Source organism: Chinchilla lanigera, unplaced genomic scaffold (genome assembly GCF_000276665.1).
Source record: "Chinchilla lanigera isolate Chin_1 unplaced genomic scaffold, ChiLan1.0 scaffold00010, whole genome shotgun sequence".
Taxonomy (NCBI): domain Eukaryota; kingdom Metazoa; phylum Chordata; class Mammalia; order Rodentia; family Chinchillidae; genus Chinchilla; species Chinchilla lanigera.
This window is the reverse complement of record NW_004955411.1, coordinates 14,341,289-14,368,619: the sequence shown is the minus strand read 5'-3', so window position 1 is coordinate 14,368,619 and position 27,331 is coordinate 14,341,289. Positions and strand designations below refer to the sequence as shown.

Here is a 27,331-nt window from a genome sequence, read left to right as displayed (position 1 = left end):
TATAGTGAGCTAAAAACAAGTACACAGACTTTGGGATAAAAGTTATCTAAGAGGAAGAAAAGGAATGGGACTGGAAGAACAATAAAGAAGTTTCAAATTTTATGTATAATATTTTATTCATTATTAAACTGTGTAAAGAAAACATTATCCAATGTTGATATTTATTATTTCTGAGTAATGGGCCATAAGTGTTTCTTATTTGATTCCTTGTACTCTTCTAAATTTAAAATTTCAGAAACCCAGAAAGAATCAAGCAAAAATTAAAAGAAGTAGATCAAATATTATTTTTCCTTAACGCATATGTACAACACTTATCTTTAGACATTTAACTTAGTTTTGGGTCACAGAATAATTCTTAATTTTTTTCTGCAGGTCGGAAATGTCAGGTGAGCTGGGTGTGGTGGCTCACGCCTATAATCTCAGCCCTTGGGAGGCTGAGGCAGGAGGATTGTTGGGAGTTCGAGGCCAGCCTGGGCTACAAAGTGAGTTCAATTCCGGCCTGAACTGCATAGTGAGACCCGGTCTCCAAAAGACAAAAAACCAAACAAAGCAGAAATTTCAGGTGGTACCTATTTACGCTGTTGTGTTAAAAATAAAAAAGCTCCTAGCAGCTGTGCTTTATAAAATCAGCTGCTTTGAGAATCCTATGAGACTAAGGTGTGAGTTTTGCAACTAAATAGTTCCAGAAGACCAATTTAGATTTACATTCATATTCAGCACATTGTCAGATTAAAAAGCATTTGTTTCTTTTTTTTTAAAAAAATTTTGAGTATCTTATACATGGTAGGTATTCAATCAATGTTTTTGGAATTAAATTTATTTATCCTTTAGTCAGCATTTTAAAAATTAAACAACAGAAGAATATTTTAGGCACAGGCACGTAGCAGTTTTATAATGTAGCTTGTAATTTGTACTATTTCTAAAATAGTATATTGATTTTAAAATGTAATACTTTTGTATGGTCCCAAACTAAAAGATTTATACTGGGGGCTGGAGATGTCGCTCAGTGGTAGTGTAAACTTAGCATTCCCGAGGTCCTGGGTTTGATCCCCAGTACTGAAAAATGAACAATCAAAGAACAAAGAGGGTAAAACTGATATGCAAGACAAAATAACGCTCCATTCAACACTTGATTCTCAGCTACTCAGTTCTCTTCTAGGCAGCCAAAGTGACCAGTTTTTCTATGTTTAGAAAAGAGGGATTCTCTCTATATAGAAGTACGCAGACATTATTATAGTATTATACAGTCTCCGACTTACAGTATTATACAGTACTATATATACTGTACAGTATTATACAGTCTCCGACTTACATTGGTTCAACTTTTGATGTTTGACATTGTGATGTTGTGAAAGCAATTTGAATTTTGAATGTGGATCTTTCCCCAAGCTAACAAGGTGTCACTGATACTCTTGCGATGCTGAGTACCGGCAGTGGGCTGCAGCTTCTAGGCAGCCCCCAGATTAACGGGGTAAACAACCAATAGGTTACAGTGTGCTGTGTTGCTAAGTGACACGTTTGGTAGGTTAGGCACACAAAATGCTTTTTTTTGCAAAGCAGGAGCAAAGTTTATTGACAGAAGAAAGAGATACAAAGTCACTCGGAGGAGCTGGAGCCCCAGAGTTGGATAACCCAAAATGTGTTTTTACTTAGCAATATTTTTAGGTTATGACAGGTTTTTGGGATGTAGCCCTATGAAAGTTGGGGAGCATCTATCTATATATAAATAAATGTGTAAATTTGTTTATGTAAGTAGTGGCATATGCATCATACTCACAGTTCTCAATATGGGTCCCTTTTAAGCTATAAATTATAAATGATGCCTCGTCACCTCAAAATGCTGTAGTTATTTCCTGCTACGCAGATGAATCGTCCACATCTTTACAAGCTCCTGTGCCGGTTTACCTCCCATTACTTCTTCCACCGTCTTCCTGTTCTTTCTGGCTCCTTCAGCCTGGCCTCCCTGGCTTCTCTGAACTCATCAGACATGGTCCTGCCCTAGGGCCTTTGATAGCTCCCTCTAATGAACGCTCTTCTCTCAGATACATTTTTGGCTAGTTCCTCACGCACTGCAAATCTTTGCTCAGATCTCCCTTTCTGAGGCCCAACTCGGCCATATTATTTAATAGTGCCTATAATCTTCCCACCTTCAGCCCTCTCCCATGCTCGGCTCTACTTTCCTGCGAATTCATAGAACTTACCAGTTTCTAATACATTGTACAGTGTTCCTATTTGTTGCTGGATGACTCTTTTCTTTACCAGAAGGTAAGCTTTGTTATGGTTCAGGTCACCTGAACCATCCTGCCTGTCATACCATATGCTCTTTCTCTGCCATGCCCATTTCCCATGCCACCCTGCCTTGGAGCCAACCAGCTATGAACTGAAACCTATTTTATTTATTAATGTATCCCAAGAGTCTAAAATGATGCCGGACACATAGCAGATACAGGTATTTGCTGAATATGTGAATGAATAAATTATACTATGCATACATATCATTTTGTACCTTGACTTTGATAGTATATATATATATTTGATAATATATACCCTGAACAGATGTATTTTGGAAATCTTGGAAATTTATTACCAGCACAGACATTTATTTCATTCTTTTTAAAAAGCTTACTACTTCATTGTAAAGCTGTATTATAATTTACATAAAGAACTATATTTAGATTGTTTCTTTGTTTTTTACAAATCTAATTCTTTTTAAAAATCATACCATAATAACAATTTGGTCCATATATTATCTTTCTTTGTTGTTGTCTTTGTTTTTCTTCTGGTACCAGGAATCGAACTCATGACCTTGCACTTGCCAGGCAGGCGCTTTTGCCACTGAGCTAAATCCCCAGCCCCTGATCCCTATATTATCTTGGATGTGCAAGAATATAGGATAAATTCCTAGAAGTGGAATTGTTGGGTCACAAGGTCTACGTTTCTTAATTTTAAAAGGTATTGTGAAATAGAACATCTTAAACTTGTATTAATTTATGCTCTCTTCAGCAATGTATATTTTTATACTTTTGCCAAGTTTTATGATTTTATTATTTTTACCAATCTTATAGATAAAAAAATGACTTCTCAGTGTAATTGGAATTTGCAGTTATCTTGAATAATTGTGAAATATTTTATACACTTCAATTGTTTGACTATTTTTATATTTTCTATTTATATTTTATCTACTTTTCTATGGAACTGGTGATCTATTCTGTATTGATTCTTAGGCGTTCCTTGTACAGTACAGAAACTAGTCCCTTGCAGAAAGCAGAGTGAGCCAGAACACCTACACTGGAGGTACCTGCGTTTCTCTGTCAGGTTGCTCTAAGGCAGCAAGTGAATAATGCAGATGAAGCTCCCACAAGCTGCCTGGCGTACTATTGATAAACAACAAATAAGAGTACTTTTTTCTCCCTTTTCTGAGCAATCTTAACCAAATGCAAAGAAGAGTTCATTAAAGGTGGCAGAATATTAAAATTCTCTGATCTGTAAATGAGCCCAAGTTTCACAAATACTGTAGTGCCTACATCTTGTCAGTGGACATAAAAGCTAGTGTGTGTAAGATTTAATAGGTCAAACAGACGCAGAGTTAGAGAAAGAAACTATCAAAGGGATTTCTTTGTAACATAAATGTCCAGAGATTATTGAGCAACACATCCTCCTGTGCTTTGTGCTTCAGATGGGGGCTTCTACACCCGTCGGAGTGATGTTATGCATTTGTACAAAGGCTCCCTCCCTCCAAAAATAAAGTTCATTTCCTAGTAGAATAACTTACAGAAAATTAAGCTTAATTAAAATTAATGCAGTAAATTTCTTATAGTTCTCAGGTTGAGTTCCCAGATGGTCTCTAGCTTCCTAGTTATCAAAAACCCTAAGAACTATCTATACGCAGGTAGCATCTAGGACAACTGAGAGAAATGAACTTCTATAATCTCTCTCTAAAGTAAGTCTCCAAAATGTTTGTGTCTTAGTTACTCGCTAGTCATGAAGACACAGTACCCAGCACCCACAGTTCTAAGGAGGAAAGGTTTATTTTGGCTGTCTGTAGAGGTTTCAGTTCATAGCTGGTTGGCTCCAAGGCAGGGTGGCATGGGAAATGGGCATGGCAGAGAAGGAGCATGTGGTATGACAGGCAGGATCCCGCGAGAGCTCAAGGGAGGGAGATATAGCCAGGCCACACCTCCAGGGACCCCTTTCTCCAACCAGGTTTCACACCTTCAACATCATATTAGGTATAAACTCAACAGTGAACGATCCACTGAGTATCACAACCCCATGATCTAACACCTCTCAAACCCCCACCTCTGAGCACACGAGGTTTTGGGAGGATATCTAGATATAAACCATAACAGTTGGCAATTATACTAACTCACAAGGAGCTTAGTACCTAAGGTCTACAATAACGTCTCTTATCGTACTCAAAGTAAATGGCACCAGGAGAGTTATTTGTATTTTCTTAAGTCATTATTTCTATTTCTGAAGTCTTAAGTAAAAATTGATTCACTTGAGGAAGCCTTCTTTTTGAAAATAGCCCCATTTTATCTCACCCTCTGTCAGGTTTCTCTAGAAAACCTTAGTGTAAAGATTTCACTGAGATTTAAAATATATGCTCACTTTAAATTTTCACTTAATTTTGAAGTTCTCATCTTTGAGCCACAGGGTAGTTGCTCTCTCCTGGATCCTGTCAGGGGAGTCTGTGCTTGATGTTAGGATGGAGCTGCAGGGTTTACCCCTCCATACAGTCATCCCTCAGGCTCACTGAGGAGCGTTCATGCACTTGTGCAGGGGAAGGCGTCCAGTTCTGGTCTCCTTCATGCTTGGTACCCATCCACGTCCACTGGAAGGGTTAAGGTTCTGCACGATAATTCAGAATTCCCCTGGTACGGTGCCAATATATTTTGAAAGCTGTGCATCATTGATACCTGCTCAATATTTAGACACAAAAGCAGGCTGATACACTGTTGTGGATAACACATGCGATTTTTTAGCAAGTGATTTTACTTTTCCAAGTCTCAGTTTCTTCAGTTCGGAACTGGGAACAATAGTAGGGTAGCTGCGAGATTTCAGTAAGACAAGCATTATTATGGAGCCTACTATAATATCAGATACAGTGGATGCTTGATATATGCTCACTATTATATTTTCCACCATTTCTTCCTTTAGTCATGAAGATCATCCTTATCAGAACCATAGGAAAAAGACACTGCTGACAGAACCTGTTTTTTTCTTTTGATGACAAATTATATCTACACTTTGATCTTTAATTCTCAAGGGTAATTATCTGTAAGACATTCAAGCTAAAAAGAGAACTGTGGGCTGAGGTGATTAAAGCAAGGTGAAGAATTTGGATAAGAACAAGAATGATCCTTTGGTTTGGCCTTGGGAAAGTTACAGCTGAGCAAAGAGAACTGAAACAGATTTTCCCCTCTGTGTGCTGGTGCTGACTTCAGATAATAAGGTAAGTGGAGAGTGGGATCAGGTTGGTCTATCCCGATAGAGTCACTTATGACCATTCTATTGTTATGGAGTTTTGGGTTCTAGTGTCTCCTAGAAGTAAATTCTAGTTGGTCAAAGCAAGTATAAATGGTGACAAAGTCTCACATTTATTAAAGGTAGGAAGAAACAGGTTCTGCACAGTGGGTTTGGACCAAGTAAAAGTAGGAAAAAAAATAAAAAAAAATAAAGTATACTCTACAGGATATGGTGGGTCACTGCAAACAGACATGATAGCAAGCACTTTATAGCGACTGTCCCTTTTTATACTCCACCCTGTCCAGGAATCCTATGAAAACCTGCTTGAGTTCTTGTGAGAAGTCCATGTGCACCTGTGCCTGGGATTTTGCAATCAACAGGTCACATCTACTTTCCTAGCCAGTCTTAGTCACGCCTTGCCTTTCCTGCCTTACTGTGACACAAGGCATTCAGCACTGTGGCTATGTAGGAGTGACAGGGAAGTCCTCTGGCTGGCATGAGTGGGGGCTTAAGAATCAGTATAGGAACAGCATCTCTAACTCTTCCCTTCTCAGAAGCACTCAAATGACTTTAAAAACACTAAGGAAACTGTTGATTGGGATTTGGGTGGGATCAGGGGGTAGTGCATGTGTGCGTTGTGAGGTACTAGCAACAAAGTACCATATAATTTCTTCCAATCTGGTTGAAAACCAAGAAGCTAGTTTCTTTTTTCCAAGCCAGTAATAAATTTCCTGCTCTCTTTCATGTTCCTCATGTTACCAGGGTTTTAGGGCAAACACCTCAGGTCTTGGGAATTCCAGAAGACTGGGCTCAGCCACCCATCCTAAGAAGCAGAGCAATGATGAAGGGCAGCGAAGGAGCTTTAATCAGTGTGGCCAGACAGGAAGAATAGGTGAAAGGATTCAAGGTCTGTCTTCTAGGGGCTCACAGAGCTTTAAGTTTAACAGAAAAGGAAAATGAAGGCAAGGGTTGGGGTTGCACAGCTGGCAGTAGGTTATCCTGGTTTCACAGTGGTCTGGTTGCTGGATACCTCCGGTTCTGGGAGGTTCTAGGAGAGCCCTCGTTGAGTGAGGGGGAAATCGGTTCCCACTGTAAGAAGAACAGCTCCTGCTTAGGAGGGCAGCCATGGATAGGGTCCCATCACGGGGTAACTGCCCTCTCTTAGGGGTGTCTGTTCTGCAAGGCTTGCCTTCGCTTGAGGTAGCTGCAGTTGTTTGAGGCTGCAGATGCCTACTGATCAGACCTGTCATTTCCGGGATCAAAGAGGACTGGCTCTCTATCACTCACTGTGTCACAGATGCCAAAGGTGGTACAGTACTTAGCCAGAAATCAGACCCACTTAGTGGACATTTGCTCTCGGCTTCTTAACAGCATTAACTCCAACAAATGAGATGCAGAAGTCAATAGGTATAATTCCCTCTTACTCCAGATGAGATAAACATGATGCATGACACAGAAGACAGAGCGCGTTCTTGGCAGTCCTCACCATGCACACATGCACGCACGTAGTCGGCACAAGGCCCCAGTGTCCAGGGTGAACAGAGCGGTAGCTAATAAAATCACAGGCCCAAGAGCCACATCCTTGGATAATTGAACCTAATTAGCGGTATGACTTTGCGAAAGTGATGGGATCTTAACTATGTGTATTCAGACACTCCTACTTTAAAATGTCCATGTTACTTGTTCCTATCCTAAAAGGTTGCTGTGACAATGAAGGAATTCATGTGCGTAATGTGCCAGCGTGCTGTTAGCTGTTGTCTGTCTATTCAGTACTGAAAAACCTTGAAACCTCCTGGTTCATCTGTCTGCTGAACCTTGGAATACTCTGATTTCTGTGTGTACTCTGGAGAATTATTTAATCTCTGTGAGCCTTGTTTTTCCTTTTTGTCCATTGGGAGCAATGGTTACTTTCAAAAGTCATTTGAGGATTATATATTAATGTGTTTAAAGTGACTACTTGTAAATATTTTTGTACACAATGGTTTTTAATCATCTATAAAAACAGGATATTAATCTCTGTCCTACTTCAAGATTGTTGTGAAGACAACTTACATGAAAAAGTAAGCCTTTCACAGGCCAGTCAGTGTGAAGGGCAGTGTCATGAAACTAAATACCAAAGAGGAGTCCGTCACGCAATCATACATAAGTTTTTCCCTTTATCATTAAGAAACCCAAAATTAGTCACTGTAGACAAATCCACTTAAAAGCTCGTTTAGAAATAGTACATTCTCATTTACTTAAAGCTGCTTTCTAAGGTTTTAATGCTTAAGTAATCAATATAGGTTTATGAATGAGGATATTACTCTATACTGGATAGATTTTTTTTATTTTAAAGAAAAGAAAAAGCAATAAAAATAATGGTATAAATTTCAAAACAAGATTATAGGAGAGTAATAATGGTTAGTACATTGCATATTATTATCTTTGAAGTAGTGCTCATATTACAAGATATAGGCATGAAAAATTGGTCAGACAATATAGGTATAAAGCTTTCTTTTCAATGAACTAATAGCAATTAGTAGTATAACTATCTTAACTAATATCTATCTATCTATCTATCTATCTATCTATCTATATACATATTCTTTTCTCCTGGATAGATTTTTGGAGAAGACTTAATGACTCAGATATTTTTTTCATTTTAACTTAGTAAATGTTGACCTGTGTTGGTCCAAAGCACTTTGGTTCTTAAAGTTTTTTTGCATTTTGAGCCACAGAAAATGAGTGCCACATACTCCTAGGTTTGGGTAGGAACACTAAAGGATTCCTTATCCCTGGAAGCAGAGCGTCTGATTTCTAGAGGTAAAAATTTCCTTCACAGCTGGCAAACAAAAGTAAGTCCTTCCTGAATTAATTTATATAGATCTCTTACAATTCAAATTTTGTCTGAATATGAGGGAAATTCCTTAAAAATATTACTTCAGATCACCAATAGTGAACTCTCTACTGGAAGCTGAATACCTCCTTACAGTGGAAACAGTCTAAGAACATGGCCCTTTACTTATTTCCAATGGTAGCAGACACTAAAATAATTGTATTTGATGTAGAAATTAATAAATCCAGATAAGGACAGGTGTTCACACCTTCTCCAAGAATCATTTTTCCCTCCTAATCAGTTTGATTCTTCTCTCCATAACCTGGGGTGTGCTTTTTAAGTATTTTGGTTTTCCATCAAAATGCTTACATTACACATAGTAACCTGTACAATGTTGGAGATCAACAAATGGTTTCAAATAAATTTATTGAGTCTTTGAATGATGTCTCTTTTGTAGACACATTTCAGGTGAAATTTCTACTCTGGAATTGTTTCATGATTCGTAATTACATGGGAAGGCATTTTCTTTCTTTCTGGCAGAATAAAATCAGCATGTCCTGGTGAAAGCTTCGGAAAAGTATAATTGATGTATTTCTGAAATGCTGCTCGGGTTTCCTGCAATTCTTCCTCCAGAAAATCTTTCCAGTTTGTCATGATTCCCAGTTGCTTGGCTATGGACAGCAGCTCCCCCTGGGTATTAACCAGTTTATTCATCACATTGCTCAGAGTGGCCTGATGTGTTTTCTCTGTTTCCTGAATCACCTGCTGTACCTCTTCTTGCCTCTGCCTCTGAGCCAAGCCATAGTAAGCATTCATTTCATGTTCCTTTGCCTTTAATAACTGGTCCATGTTCACCTTCTGCTCCTTAATTCCTGCTATGCCAGTCTTCACAAGTTCCTCCACGGCCTTGCTACAAAAAATAATACAGACTTAGAAGTCAGATGAGTAAGTCACTAACAGCAAAATGATTGTCTTTAACCATATAGGTACAAGAAGTCATTACACTGTTGGATAAACCACCAGCCTGAGACAGGTTGGTATACATGAGATTTTGGACTGCATTAGCTATTGACAATCAATCAAAAACTGTTTTACAGAGCTGGGTGTAGGGATATGGTGCTGTCTACAGACCACCTTGCCATGGACTGGAGTGAGGCCACTAGTTTAATGTTAAACAGCAACTTCAGGAATCGGGGTCTACCTTGGCCAAAAAAATATTAGTGCATGGTACTTAAAAATGAAGAAATAATGCTTGGAATGTAGCTCATTATTAGACACTTGCATAAAATTCTGGGTTCAATCCCCAGCACAGAAAAAGAAAAAGAGGATGAGGAAGAGGAGGAGGTCAAAGCTCCAACACAGAAAGTCTTTCTTATATCATTCCAACTGTTTATTTTTAGGAGAGGGAAGAAAACATTACACTCCTGGGTGAGATTTAGCTTTAGCTGCATTCTATGACAGCTATCGCAAATTTTTTGGTCTCAGAACCCATTTACACTGAAATTACTAAGGAACCCAAGGTTTATTTATAATTATTTATATGTTATATATATTGACATTAATAGTATTAGAAACTAAAAGTGAGACTTTTTTATACTTTTTTAAAATTAAGTTTATTGGTACATTTTTGACATATATGATGATCACATTCATCATAGGGAATTTGTAGTTTTTCATATTATATCTTAATTCTTTTTTTCCACATTCCCTTCCCTTCAGTCTACCCCGCTCCCTTTACAAACCTTTGTTTCTATTGTTTTCCTTCCATTTTTTTTTACATTTTTTTAAATCTCTATTCTTTCTCTTCCTCCTCCTGCCACACTTGTTTCCTTTCCCATTCGAACATTTTATTTCTGCTTCCCAATATCTATCATCCATTTTGGTCCTTATTTACCCTTTGGGTTTCTCACACAAGAGAAACAATGTGTGATTTATTTCTAAAAGTGAGATATTTCAACAATATTTATTAATTAATTAATTTATAACAACAAATCCATTACACATGAACCTGTTCATTTTTAATGCAAAACACATATTCCAAAACAATAACATATTTGATGAGAATAGTATAATTTTGTGAGAATTTTTGGAAAAAATTCTTTAATATCTGTCTTAATAAAAATGCTAGGTTTTCATATTATTTCAATATGTTGTGATATCACACATCAAAAAACCTGCGGAAAACTTATTAAATACATATTAGTGCCAGGTGTGGTGGCGTACTCCTGTAATCCCAGCCCTTGGGAGGCTGAGGCAGGTGGATCACTGCAAGTTCAAGGCCAGCCTGGACTACAAAAAGTGAGTTCAAGGCCAGCCTGAACTGCAGAGTGAAACTCTGTTTCAAAGAGACAAAGCAAACAAAAAACATGTGCTAGAAAATGAGAGTGAAAAAAGGCAAATAACATCTCAGTATTGTCAAGAATATAGCACTGACTTCATGGATATTCTGCCCCTTAAAAGGTCTCAGGAACTCTGAAGGTCCTTGGACCACACTTTGAAAACCACTGTTGAATGATTCAGACTTCTGGTTATAATGCATATAGTTGTGTATAATTTATGGCAACCAACCATATCGACTTCTTCCCAGGTGCCAAACAGGAGGATGAGCTTCTGTGCTGACATTAACTCAACAATTCCTTAAAACAAATCCTGTGAGGCGATTCTCTCGTTATGCCTAATTTATGACGAGGATACTAAGGCGCAAAGAAGCTAACTTGTTCAAGTTCACTTAATTAGTAAAAGTGGTAAAAGCTGCGCCACAACCCAGGCAGACTGAGTCCAGGGCAAAGGCTCTCAGACACTGTGGTACGCTTCCAGGGGATTTCTGTAGTTATCCCAGTATAAACAGAACCTCTAAAGATTTGAGAATTTTAAAATCTGTACATGCTTGGGGCTGGGGATTTAGCTCAGCGGCAAAAGCGCCTGACTGGCAAGCGCAAGGTCGTGAGTTCGGTTCCCGGTACCGGAGAAAAACCAAAAAAAAAAAAAAAACAAAACAAAAAAACCAAATAAAATCTGTACATGCTTGATTCCAATATTTACAGCTAAGAAAAACCCTCCGTCTCTGCCTCCCAGTCTAACATAGCCTTTCCAAGATTTACCACCTACTCTATCATCTAAATTCCTGTCTCCCAGATATAATTCTCTCATCTCTAATTCTTCCAACTTTAAAACCTGACAGACTTCCTCAGTCTTGAAGTAAACATCATTGTCCTTAGTCTTTCTAGTTCCTGGGCCATTTCTTTTCTGTATTTTCTTGTCACCTAGGCTACATCCATTATTAACAGCAAGGATCAATGTTTACTGAACACTCTCTGTGTCCCATGGACTGTGCTAAGCATTTTAAGTGCATTACATCTCATTTAACTTTCACAAGAATCCACTGAAGCTTGGGCTATTTTTATTTCTTACCCATTATTATTTCTATGTGAGGAAAGTGACATTTAGAGAGATTAAGTGATTGACCACACACAATTAAACCAGTGGTGGCGGGGGTTCCTCCCTTAATCACTGCTCATGAGAGACCATGATAAATTTTTTGTTGGGAAGGTAACACAATGAATATAATGTGAGAGAATTGTTCTTCCGGTAACAGTGAGTGAACTTAGAGAGATCAGGCAGGAGACCAATTAATATCATCTTGTGATATTCTGCAGGTACAATGAGAGTCTAATGACAAGCGAGAGGGAGGGATGAGGGATAAACCCTAAAAATATCACAAAAGCATGACTGCCAGCGTTGGTGACCGCTAGGATACAGTGGATACAGAAAAAAGAGGATTCAAACCCAACTTCCTGATTTTCAGCCTGGGTTACAGGAGAACGGAGGTACCATTAATGGGAGTGATGCTGTGGACAGAGTTGGGAATGTGCACACGCATACACCTTAGGATTTAATCTGATGTCTTGTAAACTCCTCGGGTTGTTAGTTAGATTGTAAAGGTGACGGCCAGGGCCTCTGGGGCCATAAATCAGAAAGAACCGAAGGAAGCCCTGCTGCCTGGAGTCCTCCGCTGCAGACACAGCGCTCAGAGGCAGGGCTCGCTTCCTGCCAGGGCAGCTTGGCTCTCTCTGCAGCGCGTGCAGCAGGCATTCCTCGACTGAGCGGAAGGCTCCACAGAGGCGATCTCAGGTAAGCCTGAATTAGTGAAGTTGCCTCATATAACTCTGGCTCCTGTCCTCAGTAACAGTCCTTTTTATTCTTCCTCATAGAGAAATCAGTTTTCCCTAAGAGATTCTTTTTTTAAATGTCCTTTCCAACATCTTTCTTCCCATTTTGATTTTTTTGTTGTTGTTTTTTTGAGACAGTCTCGCTATGTAGTGCAGGCTAGCCTTAAACTTGCTTATGTAGCCCTGGCTGGCCTCGAACTCATGGTGATCCTCCTGCCTCAGCCTCCCAAGTGCTGGGTCCAACTTCTTTCAATATACTTCAAAGCCCAACTTTTGATTCTTTGGGAATTTATTCCTTTTGGTTTTATATCAGGGTGTCTCTGAATTTTTTTCTGGTACTTTTCATGAAGGAGAATTGAAGCCAGGAATGGGGTAGGGTGCAATGCATGGAGGTTGTGTTCTAGAGTCTCATTCACCTGATCATAGGTTTTAGAGAAAAACATCAGTGGTCACCCTTCCCTTCTAAGTGAGATTTTCACTTTTCTTATGTGTAGGCTAATAGCATACAATCAACCTCCTTTCTGCATCCTTTAACAAAAATCCTGGATCTTAAGACAGTAAGAACCAGTCTCGAATTTCCCCTTACAGGTTATTCCTAAACTAGGACAGAATTTGCTTCCTAAAGTCATTTGTATATAAAGTGGAACAATGATGGACATGGCAGATCATGTGCTTGGTTAGTCCATAATAAGCTACTAATCCATTTTTTTTCACTTGAACTACAGAACTGTTAACTCTTTCAATCAGATATAGCCATTGTGTTCACAAAGAAAATGCATTCTGATTTTCTTCTGTGGTCCTACAAGAGGATCGGTGATGCACTCAAGCTGGAGCTGCAGGCATTATAGAAGTTGGAGTGTGGAGTGAATCTCCTGATTTGTTGCCAGCCGTCTGCTGCACATTTCTATCGTAGGGTTACTAATACTCTCAAACTCTTCCAACTTGTCCTTCCATGTCTTTAATCATTGTTATGGTTTGGGACTTATTTTGCAAGGGAGAACAATATAATACAGGGCACATACTTTATACGATCATTTATATTAGTCACCCAAAGAACCATACACAAGAGAGTGCAGGAAATCTGTCCACACACTATAAACCAGGAGTCCAGCTGAGGGCCTAGATTCCGCGATAATGTCCTATATGAGTCTAGCTGAAGACCTAGAGCCCATAACAATGCCTCCCATGAATCCAACTGGAGGTCTAGAGCCCATAACAATATCTCAAGCAGGCCTGTTTCATGGATCTGCACTGGGAAGGCCCAAAGGTCAGTGGCAAAATCTAGAAAGTCTGTGCCAGCAGGATGAAGGGTCTGTGCTAGTAGGGTGAGGGATCTGCACTGGAGCCAGGAAGTGATGCTCAGAAAAAGCAGAGCTCCCTTGAAAGGAACCACAGCCATCCTTAGCAACAGTAAGGTGCCCAGCTCCTCTGATGATCAAGATGGCTGAGTTCCCATCAGGAAAGGCAACACAGCAAGCTTCTCCAGGAGACTGGCAGTGCACCATCTTCCCCTCTGGAGCCAGGAGGCAATGCTCAAAGTGAGGACCAGAGCTCCCCCAAAGTGAACCGAAGCTATTCTCAGTGCCAACAAGGTCCTGAGCTCCTTGGAGGATGAAAACAGCCAAGTTCATCAGGAAAGCCAGCATGACAAGCTCCTCCAAAAGAACCAACAGTTCCTTACAGCTTCTACCAGCTTCAACAGCCTTTCTCAGCTCCCAGCAGCCTCACTTCTTCTCCAGTTCTGCCTCTTATGCTGCTGACAACAGTCCTCAGGTGGGCCTCCCACACCCAGCACCACACTTGCTCACTTCCGCCGAGGGGTTAGAAGCTGACCACCAGTTGTCAATCCACTACAATCATTCTGTTGTTCTTTTTTTGCCTCTCACACAAATGGGATCTCCCATCTTCTAAGGCCCAATTCAAAACCACCCTCTTCTGGAAAACCTACCTTGACACATACTCCCATTGCTTGATCTTTCCAAGACTTTAAACTCTTCTAGCACCCAAGTATCACATGGACCAGTGCATTCAACCTTGTTCAGATGCGGCAACTGTGCATTATGCATTTTATGTCGAAGAAGGATCCTTACTTTTTTGTGTTAGATCTTCACTGCCACATTCACAGAAGGCACTTGACAAGCTAAGATGAAGTGGACGAACCCTCTAGATAACTTATGCAACTTCCCATAGAGCAGGGGAACACCATGGAAAGTCACGAACTTCGGCATCGTACAGGCCAGGTCTCAAATCAGGCCCTGCCAGCGCTTCTATGCTTGCCCCTTGGCAGTTTGCTGAGTTTCTGCCCAAGACTCAGCGTTTTAATCTGAAGCTATGCAGGCTAATAGAATCCCCCAGGACGGAAAATAAAAATCTGATGAAAAGTATACAAAGGGCCTTGTGTGTAGCGGGTACTGAGGGAAGGGTAGCTGTCATTAGAAATTATAGCCTTGACCACAAAAATGCCTGAGCAGTGGCTCCATTCATGCTTTGCCTTGGGCTAGAAAACAATCAGAGCTCTTCCAATTTTTTTTAAGCTTTAGGAGAAAAAGAGTTCAGTGTCTCTGAGGAAATCAGTATAAATACAGTCATTTTCATCCACAAAAGTTTCTGTTCACTGCACATATTTCTCATGATATGTAAGTGTTCTCAGTCCTTAAGTCTTGGATGAAAGTTTGTAGCCAAATAAAGAATCCACAAATTCTAACTACAGCTGCTAAAACACGTAAAACTTTTGAAGACATGGGCACTGGCAAGGGATTCCAGAACAAAACTCCAATTACACAAGAAATAGTAGCAAGAATCGGCAAATGGGGTCATATCAAAAGAAAACACTTCCACACAGCAAAGGGGACAACCAAGAGAGTGAAGAGACCACGACAGAATGGGAAAAAATTTTGCCAGGTATTCCTCAGTCAGAGCACTAAAATCTAGAATGAAGAAGTAAAAAAATTAGACACCCCCTAAACCAAGACCCAATCAAAAAGTGGACATAAATGAAGAGACACTTCTCAGAAGAAGAAATATAAATAGCCAATACGTACATGAAAAAATGTTCAACATCTTTGCCGATTAGAGAAATGCAAAGTAAAACCACACTGAGATTCTGTCTTATTTCAGAAAGGATAGCTATCATCAAGAACTCAAGAAAACAACAAATGCTGGCAAGGCTGTGGAAAAAAGAAACCCTTATTACATTTTTAAAAATTTTATTGGTACATTTGAGATATATAATGATAACAGTTCTCAGAGGGAATTTGTACCTGTACATGATATGTGTTTCTGCTTCTTTTTTCCCCATTCCCCTCCCCTCCCCTCAACCCCTCTTCCCCTCCTTATCTACAAAAACTTTGTTTTTATTTTTCCCTTCTATTCTCTCTTTTGCTTGTCCTATCCTGCCTTCCCCCTCTCCCTTCACTTGTTCCCTTCTTATTTAAACATTTTCTTCCCATTTCTCAATATTATACACTTTGGTCCTTATTTACACTTTCAGTTTCTCACACCAGAGAAACAATGTGGTATCTAAATATCCATGTCTGATTTATTTCACTTAACAGTCTGATCTCAAGGTACAGCCACTTATCAAGGATAAGCTAGAAATGTTTCAAGCTTATCCTTCTTTATGGCAGAAGAGTACTCCATTGTATATCTTTTACACTGTTGTAAGGTGTAAATTAGTATAACCATTATGGAAATCAGTGAGCAGACTTCTCAAAAAACTAAAACTAGAAATTCCATTTGACCCACCTAGATACCCTTCTGGTGTATTCCTGAAGTCAGAGACATCATATGGCAGTGACACATGCATTACCATGTTTATAGCAATTTAACTCATAATAGCTAAATCTTGGAAGCAGCCTATATTTCCAGCAACAGATGAATGGGTAAAGAAAATATGGTATATATACACAATGGAGTACTACTCTGCCATAAAGAAGGATAAATCTGAGACATTTGTAGGAAAATGGATGTACCTTGAGACTATAATGATGAGTAAAATAAATCAGAAAGAGAAGCTTAAATATCACATAGTTTCTCTTAGATGAGAAATCCAAAGTATAAGTAATTTAAAGAACAAAATTAAAAATAACAGAAAGTGGGGAAATAGACCTTTTAGAAATGGGAAAGGGATCTGGAGATGGAGGGAGGGGCAGGGAAGGGGAAGTAAAAAGGATTAAGGTATGGTATGTACATGTACCGGTTCTCCATGATAAACATATTCATTACGTATCACAGACATGAATAAAAATATTTTTAAAATTTAAAAAAATACTGTAATCATAATGAACGATCTGTCTCTATATACATACCTCCTCCCTGGCTTTCTGCACAGCCTCCATTTGGAGAAACATTCCTCCAAATGTTCCAAAGAACACTGGAATCTAGCAAAGTCTAGAAATAAGGTCTGGTATGTTACAGAGTTCAGCTGATCAAAATAAATTTAAATCGCTGGGTATGGTGGCACACACCTATAATCCCAGCCTTCGGGAGGCTGAGGCAGGAGGATTGCTGTGAGTTCAAGGTCAGCCTGGGCTACATAAATGAGTTAAAGCCCAGCCTGCACTGCATAGTGAGACCTTGCTTCCAAAACACCAAAAAAAAAAAAAAAAAGAAAGAAATTTAAACCATTCGCTCAACGAATGTTTAAAGAATGCACACTATGTGCCATGTTCTCTTGTAGGCATGTGGGAAACATCAATGAATAAAACAGGCATTATAGTTGCATACAGTTAAACAACATATATGGCAGATCTCTAATCTTAGTCTTTTACTCAATAAAAGATGGACATTGGAAACTTTCCATCCAAACCTTACAGAGGAAGGGCGAGAAGTGGGCAAAAGCAATAGAGCAAGGAAGGGATCAGGTGTGTGTGAGGAGTGGACCCCTTGCTCTAGGGGAGGCGTAGAGCTCCTGTAGATGGAGGTGGGGATGGGAGAAGAGGCCACTACGCGGGCCCATAACTTATTCCCTAGTCCCTTCCTGAAACTCTCTCTCTCACCGTTCTCTTCCACCTCCACCATGATTTACAGTCTATGCAGGAAGGAACACACTCTGAAACTGCTGCAGTTGGGGCCCTCATTCTTGTCTGCATCTCATCCAGGATCTTACTTTTGGCCCTATTCTAAACAGTTCTAATGAAAAAGACCTTACTTGATATGTCTTCTTTGATTTGCTTGTTAACCCAAGCAACAAACAAACAGGAGGCCAAACAAGGTGGTCTCAGTCTTGGTCCTGATCAGTGATCTTGGGCAGGGCATTGAACGTTTGGAAGCTGTGATTTTCTTTGCACCTGAAGAGCTCTGATATCCTGACTACTGTCTTACTTCGTCCAATGTTCATCTCCCACATAGAAATGATTGCCTTGGTGTCCATCTATATCTGCCACACATTCTCCCTGTGGCATGGATAGGACTTGATTTATGTAAAAATGATTTGTAACTATGCACAGGCTATAAATACATCAAAAGGCTATGGAAGGATATAGACCCTGTTATAGGAAATGTTTGTCTCTGGGAAGAAGTATAGGATAGGGAAGAAATAAGTCAGAACCTGTGAGTTTTGATCTATACATTTTCATAAAGTCAACCTTTGCAACACATATTACTTAGTAAGAAGAAAAAAGTCCAAGAAGTAGCACATATACAGTAGCATATGAACTAGGTTAAGGGATATAAATGAAAATTTACTTTTACATATGTTTGGGAAAATGTTTCTTGATTCCTCTCCTCAGCCTCTTAAAACTAGAGACAGAGAATGAAGATCACAATATTTAGAAGATTAGTTATCTGTGGAAAGGGGGAATGAAGGGAATATGACCGAGAAAGATCATAAAAGAGCTTCAGAAATGTTGGCAATTTCCAGTTTGCTAAATTGGATGTTAGATCCTTGAGTAACTATATTACTATTTTTCTACGAGGTCCCCTCCCTCTAATATATCTTCTCTATATTTTGATAAATTTCACAATAAAAATATAAAAACAAAAACTGGGCAACATCTGCCTATGCACCCTAACCTTCCCTCTTCCCCCAATTTTGGGGGAAGCCAAGTACAAATTTGGTAAAGCCAAGTACAAATTTGCAGTGTGTTCTCTGAAATACCTTTTCTCAACCTGGAGAGCCAGCCGGGCAATCTGGCGCTCTTCCTCCCTGGCCTTCTGCACGGCCTCCACCTTCTCTCTGTGGCACTCCACCATGATCCTTTGGATTCGATGCACCATGCGCTGTTCGGCAGCCAGGTTTTCTCTCTTCATTTCCTCACCCATGTTTTGAAACACCTCTGTCTTGGTTTTATCTGCCATTGCCTTAAATGGAAAAACTTGGTTTAGATATTACAGTTTTGATGTATTAGGTTGAATACTAAAATATTGGGTCTAAATCATAGTTTCATTTACTTGATGGAATGTTTGCCTATTAATACTGATGATTTGATTTTTTTTTTTTTTTTTTGGTTTTTCTCCGGTACCGGGAACTGAACTCACGACCTTGCGCTTGCCAGGCAGGTGCTTTGCCGCTAAGCTAAATCCCCAGCCCCGGATTTGAAAGGATATTCTGTATGATATGGAAACCTTTCATTTACATGGCAAGCAAAACCAAAAATGGACAAATTATGTAGCAAAAATATATATACTGTACAGATCATATTGAAAAGGAATATGCAAAACGAGAAGGGAAAGAAGGGGAAATTATGTATTTGTGTATATACAGGATAGCTAACATAGTTGTACTACTGTCTTCTGTTGCTCTACAGAAAGGAACAGTTAATGATTGCTTGTTTGATCAATCTTGTATGTCTCTGTTTTCCTGAGAAACCACTTTGAAGATATCAATAAGTAATATAACAACCATTGTTAATTTCCTACAACTTTGTCTGTCACTCTGTTTTGTTTGTATTGTTCTTATGCTATTTTGTAAATGGATGTCTGTTTGTTAATATGTTTTCCTTCTTTTATTTTTTAAAATAAAAAAAAGAAAAGGAATATGCCAAAAATGCTGGTTAGAGGGTATGGTTAAAATTTGTTGTTTAGAGTTGAAGGTCAAACTCAGGGCCTGGTACATGCTAGGCAAGCCCTCTAACACCGAGCTACAACCCCAGCCCAGGTCGTTTTTTCTTGATTATCATATTATCATTATATGCACAAAATGCCACAGGTAATTATACCTCCAGAGTATCCTCTGGGCTAGGAAGGAAATCAAGACTCTGGTAGAAAACAGACACGCATAACTGCAGTCACCAGAACCTGTCTTCCAGTCCTCACTCCTGAGATAATTAAGTCCAGGGGCCCTTTCTTATTAATGGAAGGGATAGAAACAAGAGCTCTACTATTCTGGGGTTGGAAGACCTGTAGATGGCTTTCATCCAAATAAAAAGAGGAAACACGAGTTAAACCAACACTTGGCAGAAGAATCTTACAAATTAGTCCTAAAGGAAAACTGTGTCGCCATCCCGGAAACACCTACCAACTCCACGGAATATCAGAGCCTCTCTTTGGTCCCAGTGCAACTAACAGAGAGGGCTGGGACCCTCATTCTCAGAGGACTCACTCTGTAGTTGAGCAGACCAAAAACCTAGTCGTGCACTGGGTGCTGTAGCAGAATTATAAGCAAGAAAGCAGGGGCAATTAATTCTGTCCAGGAGTTTCAAAACTTGTATTTAAAGATAAATTTTTATCTCTACTTTTTTAAAAGGAAGATATTAAGAGAACATACATAAATTACTTCACAAACATGTCAGTGAAATAACTAGGGGAAGAAAATCAGAGTTCTAGACTGTCAGCTTCTCCCTTCATTGCTGGTTGAGATACTAGAGTCTTTGAAGAGATTCATCCATTTAGTTTTCATTCCAGAAACCCTGTACATGCACACAAGATAGCATAGCTGACCTTCTTTTTTTTAAATAGCAAAATCTTTCCTTCAAATGAACTCTTAAGAGTTGAAAGGAACAAAAACAATAAAAGTTCTCCTGGCTGAAGGTTGCTCAATTCCCCTTAGCACCCTTTCTATGGTGCACCCAGAGAGAATCCTAAGCTGAAGCTGGAAGTCAAACGGAAATTGCTTTTAGCTTCTTACAAAAATGTTTCAACAATTAAAATATTTGTTCGATGGGCGGAGGTTATAGTTCAGTGGGAGAGTGCTTGCTTAGCATGCATGAAGACCTGGGTTCAATACCTTCACCAAAACCAACACCAAAACAAACAGACACCAAAACCATATTGTTTCACAGACTTTCGTTTTTTTAAAAGGAAAAAATTTTCATGCTTTTAACTTTTTGCTTTGGCTATTCCGAAGGGGGAAGAAAAGAAAAAGAGGCCACAAAACTCAACTTTATCTCCTCAGAGTGGCCTCTGTCAGTGTATTTTGAAAATCGTTTCAGGAAAATGCTAACTGGGTTTTCTACCCTGAAGAAAGTAGTGTCTCAAATTACTTTTTTTTCTTCAGGGGGGTGTCTTTTTTTTTTTTGAGACAGGGTCTTGCTCTGCAGTTCAGGCTGGCCTTAAGCTTACTTTGTAGCCCAGGCTGGTCTTGAACTCGCAATGACCCTCCTGCCTCAGCCTCCCGAGTGCTGGGATTGCAGGTGTGCGCCACCACACCCAGCTCAAATTACTATTTTTTCATAAAATATTTTGAATGCTAATGTCTCCAACTGTCTTTAATACTCAATTTAATGGAAAGAGTAGACTAAAACACTAATATTTTCTTGATGATATGGTCTCAGTAGGTAAGGATGAAAGATTACACTGGGTTAAAAACTTCATATGGCATTTAATAACTGCTCAGTTTCATAGGAATATTTGTCTCTGTCGTAAACGACCCCAGACTGCTTTGATACTGGAGATCTGGGATCTGTTCTTCGTAGTTTTTTCTTGTTCTCCCCAGGCCTTGGGCTGAGTACTATCTTTTCTGTTTCCAATGAACATTCTTAGTTTCCAACATTTACTCTATTTTGGATTTGAAAAATCGAACAACCCACTCTGTTGGGTTCAGTTTGCCAAGTAAGTGCAATGCCATCAGAGCAGGGAGGAGAGGTTCTACTGTGGAAAATAAGCCGGAGTTGTTCTCTGCAGCAGAGACTTTTACTTAACTCAGTGAAGGTCCTAGCATATTTTGGAGTTTTCAAGTATATGCTCAATAATTGAGACTACCAAGTGGTTGGGCTTCAGAGAGGTGAAGTATCATATAATACATATATTTTTTCTTGAATCATAGAATTTTAAAATTACACCTAACCCTTTATTTTGGGTGGCTTCTGAACTAGGACTCAGAGAATTAAACTCAGTCCCTCATTTATGTAATGGTTTGGTAAAACTAAGATCATTTTACTGCTTCACATAGATGTGGAAAACATATTTAAAGCTCCAGAAATAATTCAGTAACCTGCTATTTGGCAATGCTCTTATTTGATGTAGGGTCTGCTTTTACTAAAATGTATTTTGAATAAATCAGCCCACTTTGCGGGAGAAAGCTTCACGAACTGCAGCATGTTTCCTGTACAGATATCTGGAAGACATTTCTTTATATAATGTCGCTTTCAAGAAAAATTCCAGGTGTTGTAACTAAAATTCCTATGCTCTCCTGAGTCTGGTTTGTTTGATCTTAGGGATGATGATTCACGGTATCTCTCTCTCTGAACTAAGGGGCTGCTGTAGCCAACTCCTTGGGGCCCATGCCATGCCTGGCTGAAGTAGACCACTGGTGTCAAGCAGGCAGAATCCCCCTATTTGTTTAGAACCCTGGGGCAGAGGTCTTACCTACCAGTCCTCTGAGGGCGAGGGCACTCCACTTACTCTCACCTGTACAGAACACAGTGGATGGCAGGTGTCCATTACTGACACAATGAATGCCTGGGCCCAGAGTCTCTGTTTATTAATGTTCTTAGTAAGTCAGGCTAAACCTGGGCCAGGTCTCTGCTACTTCTTCCAGGTGCTGCCCATGTAACAGCACACCTGCTCTTTGTTTTATTCTGTTTTTTGCCCTGAGCCAAACGTGAAAATTGGCCCGTATCCTTGTTCTTTGAGCAGATTGTACAACTGAGGTACCAAACTAAACAACGAATCCCAGGGCTGGAAAGTGTATTAGTTACCTGGAGTCACGTGCTTGAACAAGTTGCAGGTTAGAAAGCATTGCCCTCATCTTGTGACCGTGGGCCTGCAGGGAATACTCAGGGACAGCTTAAACGTCCCTCTAGGCAGTACAAAAAAAGCAAATTTGGGGAAAAGAATGCAACAGGAAGGCAGAAGGAAGAGAACAGCCTGTGTGATTTGTTCAACAACCATTTAAGACCCTGCTAAGTCAAGGCACTGAGACGGGCACCAGGGCTAGTGGAAGGACGGAAAGACATGCCCTGATGAAAGCTGAGGCCATGAGGTCAGACATTAAACAACGAATCACACAGTTATTTAATTACAAGTGATGACTGCTGCGGAGGGGACCTAGGTGTCACGGACAGGCGGCAGGGCAGGGTTGGCCAGGTGACGCTTTCTTCGGAAAGCAAGCTATGAGGTTTTTCCCTCGCAGCGTCGTTGGTCCACAGAGCTCAGCATCTCCTCTGTGAACCTCTGAGGCTCCCGTTTAGCCTCTGTGACACACCAGCCCAGTCTACACGTTATTATCTTCTCCCTCATTCCCTTGCCAACCTAAGTACTTTATTTCTTCCACAAGCCATTCTGAAAAACCTGTAAATCTTTTTGATGTTTTTCTTCCAAAATCTGAATTTGAAACTGGTGTCTCTCGTACGCGTCTTCCAGTGCTCTCTCCACTGCTTGTTTTTGGCGTTCATTGGCCTTTGAAAGAAAGAGTCCAGCTATTTATTAATATTCTCGGGATGAACAGAGGGCAACTCATCATTACTTGCAACTGGTGGTAAGTCAGGTTTTCCCATTTACTGAAAATTAATTACTAGCTCAACTGCTGCCCTAGACCTCCACAGCAACCTGGCTGCCCTGGCCAGGGAAGCCCTAAACACATCCCGGACCATGGCTAACACTGCTGCTTCAGGAATTGTTAAAGATAGGGCAGCTTTACTGTTCATAGGTTGCTAAGCTGTCTTTTCTCCCTGGCATTATTTCTTGCTTGACTGTCAAAGCAATACATGCTCACAGGAGAAAATCTGGGAAACACAGACAGCGAACAGATACATAGAGTTAAGGGGTACTGAGCAAGGTGGCTGAGTAAAACTGCTTGAAGAGTTCAGAAAGAAGCTTATTACTTTATTTGAAGAGAATATTTGGAGCACTATGTAAACATATATCCCAATGATTACTCACAAAAGCGTCCCTTATATTAAGTTGTATGAGTAATGATGGTTCATGAGCAATTTGAAATTTATTACTGATAAAATAGGTTTATTAGTAATAAAATTTTTATGATTGTTTGCACTAGAGTATTTTTTGTTCAGAATATATTCATACCCGTGCACAGTTCCAATACTACTTGCTGTAGTGTTTATTTTATGAAGAAATCATGAGATACTACCCTAAGCACTATGGCTTGTCTTGCCCTCAAGGAGCTTTACTTTTCTTTAGGAAGCTACTTAGGTCATTCTATGACGGAAAGAAGTAGGAGCTACAGGATTGAAGCTTTGCGCACTGTGACTCCCCTTTGCCACTCAGCCATCATATGTGCAAAGCATCAAGGATTTGGGGATTTCTGTTTGAGGCAGCACCTCGCTGTGTTGCCCAGGCTGGACTTGAATTCCTGGACTCAATGATCCTCCCACCTCAGCATCTCAAGTAGCAGGGACTATGGGCCTGGACCCTATGGCAGCAATACCAAAGATTCTGGAGGCAGACAATGAGAAGGAAAGCAGAGCCAAGTGTGGTGGTGCACGCCTGTAATCCCAGCACTTGGGAGGCTGAGGCAGGAGGACTGTTGGGAGTTCGAGACCAGCCTGGGCTACAAAGTGAGCTTAAGGCCAGCCTGAACTGCATAGTGAGACCCTGTCTCAAAAAGATCCAAAAAAAAAAAAAGAAGAAGAAGAAGGAAAGCAGGACAAGATGAAGCATTTGGAAAAAATGAGTATTTAGTGTAGGAGTATTACATACTGCACAAATGGACGGTATATATGTTAAATGTAAGGCCATCATAATTTACATGAGTCCCGCTTTTCAAGTTTTAATCAATCTGGACTAAGGGGTAAGTCATTCATACAAAGTGGGCAATACAAAGGGAAGGAAGCTCTTGATGGGACCCACTTTTTGCTAAGCACCTATTGTGTGCCAGATGTATTATACATCATTGAGCCCTCTGAATAATTCTATAGAATGGGCATTATTATTATTATTATTATTATTATTATTATTACTACCCTTTTTTGGTAGGTGAAGAAGCCACCACTGCAGAGGTTGAAGAACTTGCTCAGGATCCAGTCAGTTCTATCTGACTCTATAGTCTGCGCTCTTGCCTACTATGCTGCACTTTTGCTTTAGACAAATGCAAAAGATAAAAGAACTGTAAATATGTCTTTTACATTAATTTCTAACTCCCTTTACCTGATTCCACACATTAGCTTCTGCTTTTGCAATGCTTTCTTTGAGTACATCCTCTTGAATTTGTTCTTTTTGATTCAGAATATCTGCCCCAATATCTGTGATTTAAAGAGAAATGATCACAAATCTCCATAGACTGTATCCTGGCTTTCTTTTCTACCATTATCTAGTTATTTATGTGAACCATCCACAAGATATATACTTTTAGGAGATATCAACTTTTCTTTTCTTTTCTTCTCTTTCCTTCCTTTTCTTTCAGTCTTTTAAAAAATTTTTTTCTTTTTTTGAGAGAGGGTCTCATTATGTAGTTTAGGCTGGCCTTGAACTCACTATGTAGCCTAGGCTGGCCTCAAAATCATGGTGACTCTCCTGCCTCAGCCTCCTGAATGCTGGGATTATAGGCATGTGCTGCCACACCTGGCTATTTCTGTCTTTATCTTTCTCCTCTTTTTTTTTGTTTTAGGTGTTGAACACAGTATGCTAAGCACAACCCCTACCACTGAGCTACATTCACAGTCAGCAATCTATTCGGTAAAGATACCCAGAGAATGGGCGAATTTTTTCCTGATCAGGAAGGAACTCAGAGCACGGTTAGGCCCAAGTTCAGGCAGCGGGCAATTGGAGAAGTCACACGACATAAGTTCCCTGCAGAAAATGGCATATTTTGTGTACCTAAATTAGAACAGTGAGTGAATATTTGAGAGACATTAGCACATTATTCTCTTCTCTTCTTGCTCCTACCTGGGTGCTGGTGCTACCTCTCTCAGGAGGGTAGAAACCAAACACTTTAAAACATGACATAGGTCCCTTTCTTTAATATTGTGATAGGCTTAACTACTTCAGTTGCAGAGTGAGCAAAGGAGTAGTTTATTATTTCTTTGTCAATTATCTTATTTGATTCCCAAATAATAAAAAGCCCACAATACCCTCTCTACCCCAAGAGGGTATTAATCGAAGGTTAAAGAATGATACAACATCAGATAGATATGGACGGAACTGAACCTGGAATCGAGATCTGAACCCTGTGAGCTGATCCCAGGATTTGCCTCTTTTTACAACCAAGAGGTTGTCAGAGGTGCCACAAATTGTCTGATAAGCTGTTTGGGTACTGAAATCACAGTCATTTTCTCTATAAACTCTCACAGTACTTATTCTTCATTCCACTCATTTCTCATATCTTAGGTAAGTTAAATTAGTAACTTTTCACAGGGCTAGGTCTTGATGGTCAACTTCCTAAAATTACAAAGCCCATCTCAGGATGCCTAGCTTGGCAATATTCACATGCAAGACACCAAACGTGTGTTTTGTCCGTTCTGCCTCTCTGCTCTCCCTCTAGTAACAAGACCTACTTCTCTCAGAAGTTCCTTCCTTCACTTCACACTGTTCTGGTAAGACTGTCAACCACAGCATCCAATCTTCTTGCCCTTTTTTACTTCCTATAGGCCTCTGTAATTGGCCTGTGAATGGTGCATGCTTAAGGCTGGCTAGTAAGACTCACCCCTAGCATTTTATATAAAAATGTAGGGAGAATACAGCTTTTTCCTCTGGGATTTCTAAGCTGGAAGTCATAGATGTTTAGATCTATTTGGATCCATACCCCTTCTTTCCCAGCCACTGGAGTACACCTGACTGCAGTAGTAAAGAATTAAGCTAACTCACTAGGAGAGTAAGCATGATAAACTGATAGTCTGACGCCAGATCTTCCTCAAATCTTCCTGTTTAAAGGGACAAGAAATTCCATTTTATGCACAGTGTATTCTGAATTGTGTTTCTGTCACCTGAACTGAAAGTATGTTTGGTGGCATAGGCTCTTTCCCACTAGAGTGTTAAAGAGTCATAAAGCACAGGGCTACAAATACTAGGGTAGAGATGGACATATACTGTACCACAAATGCTTAACACTGTGTACATACAATCATGAAAGAGTTTCTAGAAAGAAATGTGCATAAGCATGGATGACAAAATGCTAAACTTCATAAAAATATGACACTAGGATGCAGACTATTGGTACCTTTTATGCTTAAATGAGATGTAAATCTATAATTACAATCAATTTTCTTATGTACTATACATATACATATAATATTCTTACATTATTTATATGTCCTTACTTCTATGTCACTAGCTAATTAAAGGATACAGCCCTGCCTCATAGGCCCCCGGAGGGAGGGCCCCTGGTGCACCGGGAGCCACGGGCGGGGAGGGCCAGTCTTCCGACCGGCAGCTAGTTCCCTGCCTTGTAGGCCCCCTGAGGGAGGGCTCCAGGCGCACGGGGAGCCATGGGTGGGGAGAGCCAGTCTTCCGACCAGCAGCTCGCTCCCTGCCTCATAGGCCCCTGGAGGGAGGGCCCCCAGCGCACGGGGAGCCATGTGGCCATGAGCGCTGTGGCGTGCCGGCC

At 40.0% G+C, this 27,331-nt stretch overlaps 1 protein-coding gene across 12 annotated transcripts in view; it reads right to left on the bottom strand.

Annotated features, from left to right (window-relative positions):
- The window catches only part of LOC102026408 (small integral membrane protein 8), a 119,341-nt gene that overhangs the window by 71,275 nt on the left and 20,735 nt on the right, over window positions 1-27,331 (bottom strand). For 9 of the 12 annotated variants that reach the window (XM_013510852.1, XM_013510847.1, XM_013510856.1 and 6 more), the window contains one exon: window positions 18,551-18,753. In XM_013510852.1, the coding sequence (XP_013366306.1) occupies window positions 18,551-18,753 (203 nt within the window). Of the gene's footprint in view, window positions 1-18,550; window positions 18,754-23,082; window positions 23,098-23,121; window positions 23,230-24,936; window positions 25,032-27,331 lie in introns of those variants that run through there. The other 3 variants (XM_013510845.1, XM_013510846.1, XM_013510857.1) reach the window with 2 other exon arrangements.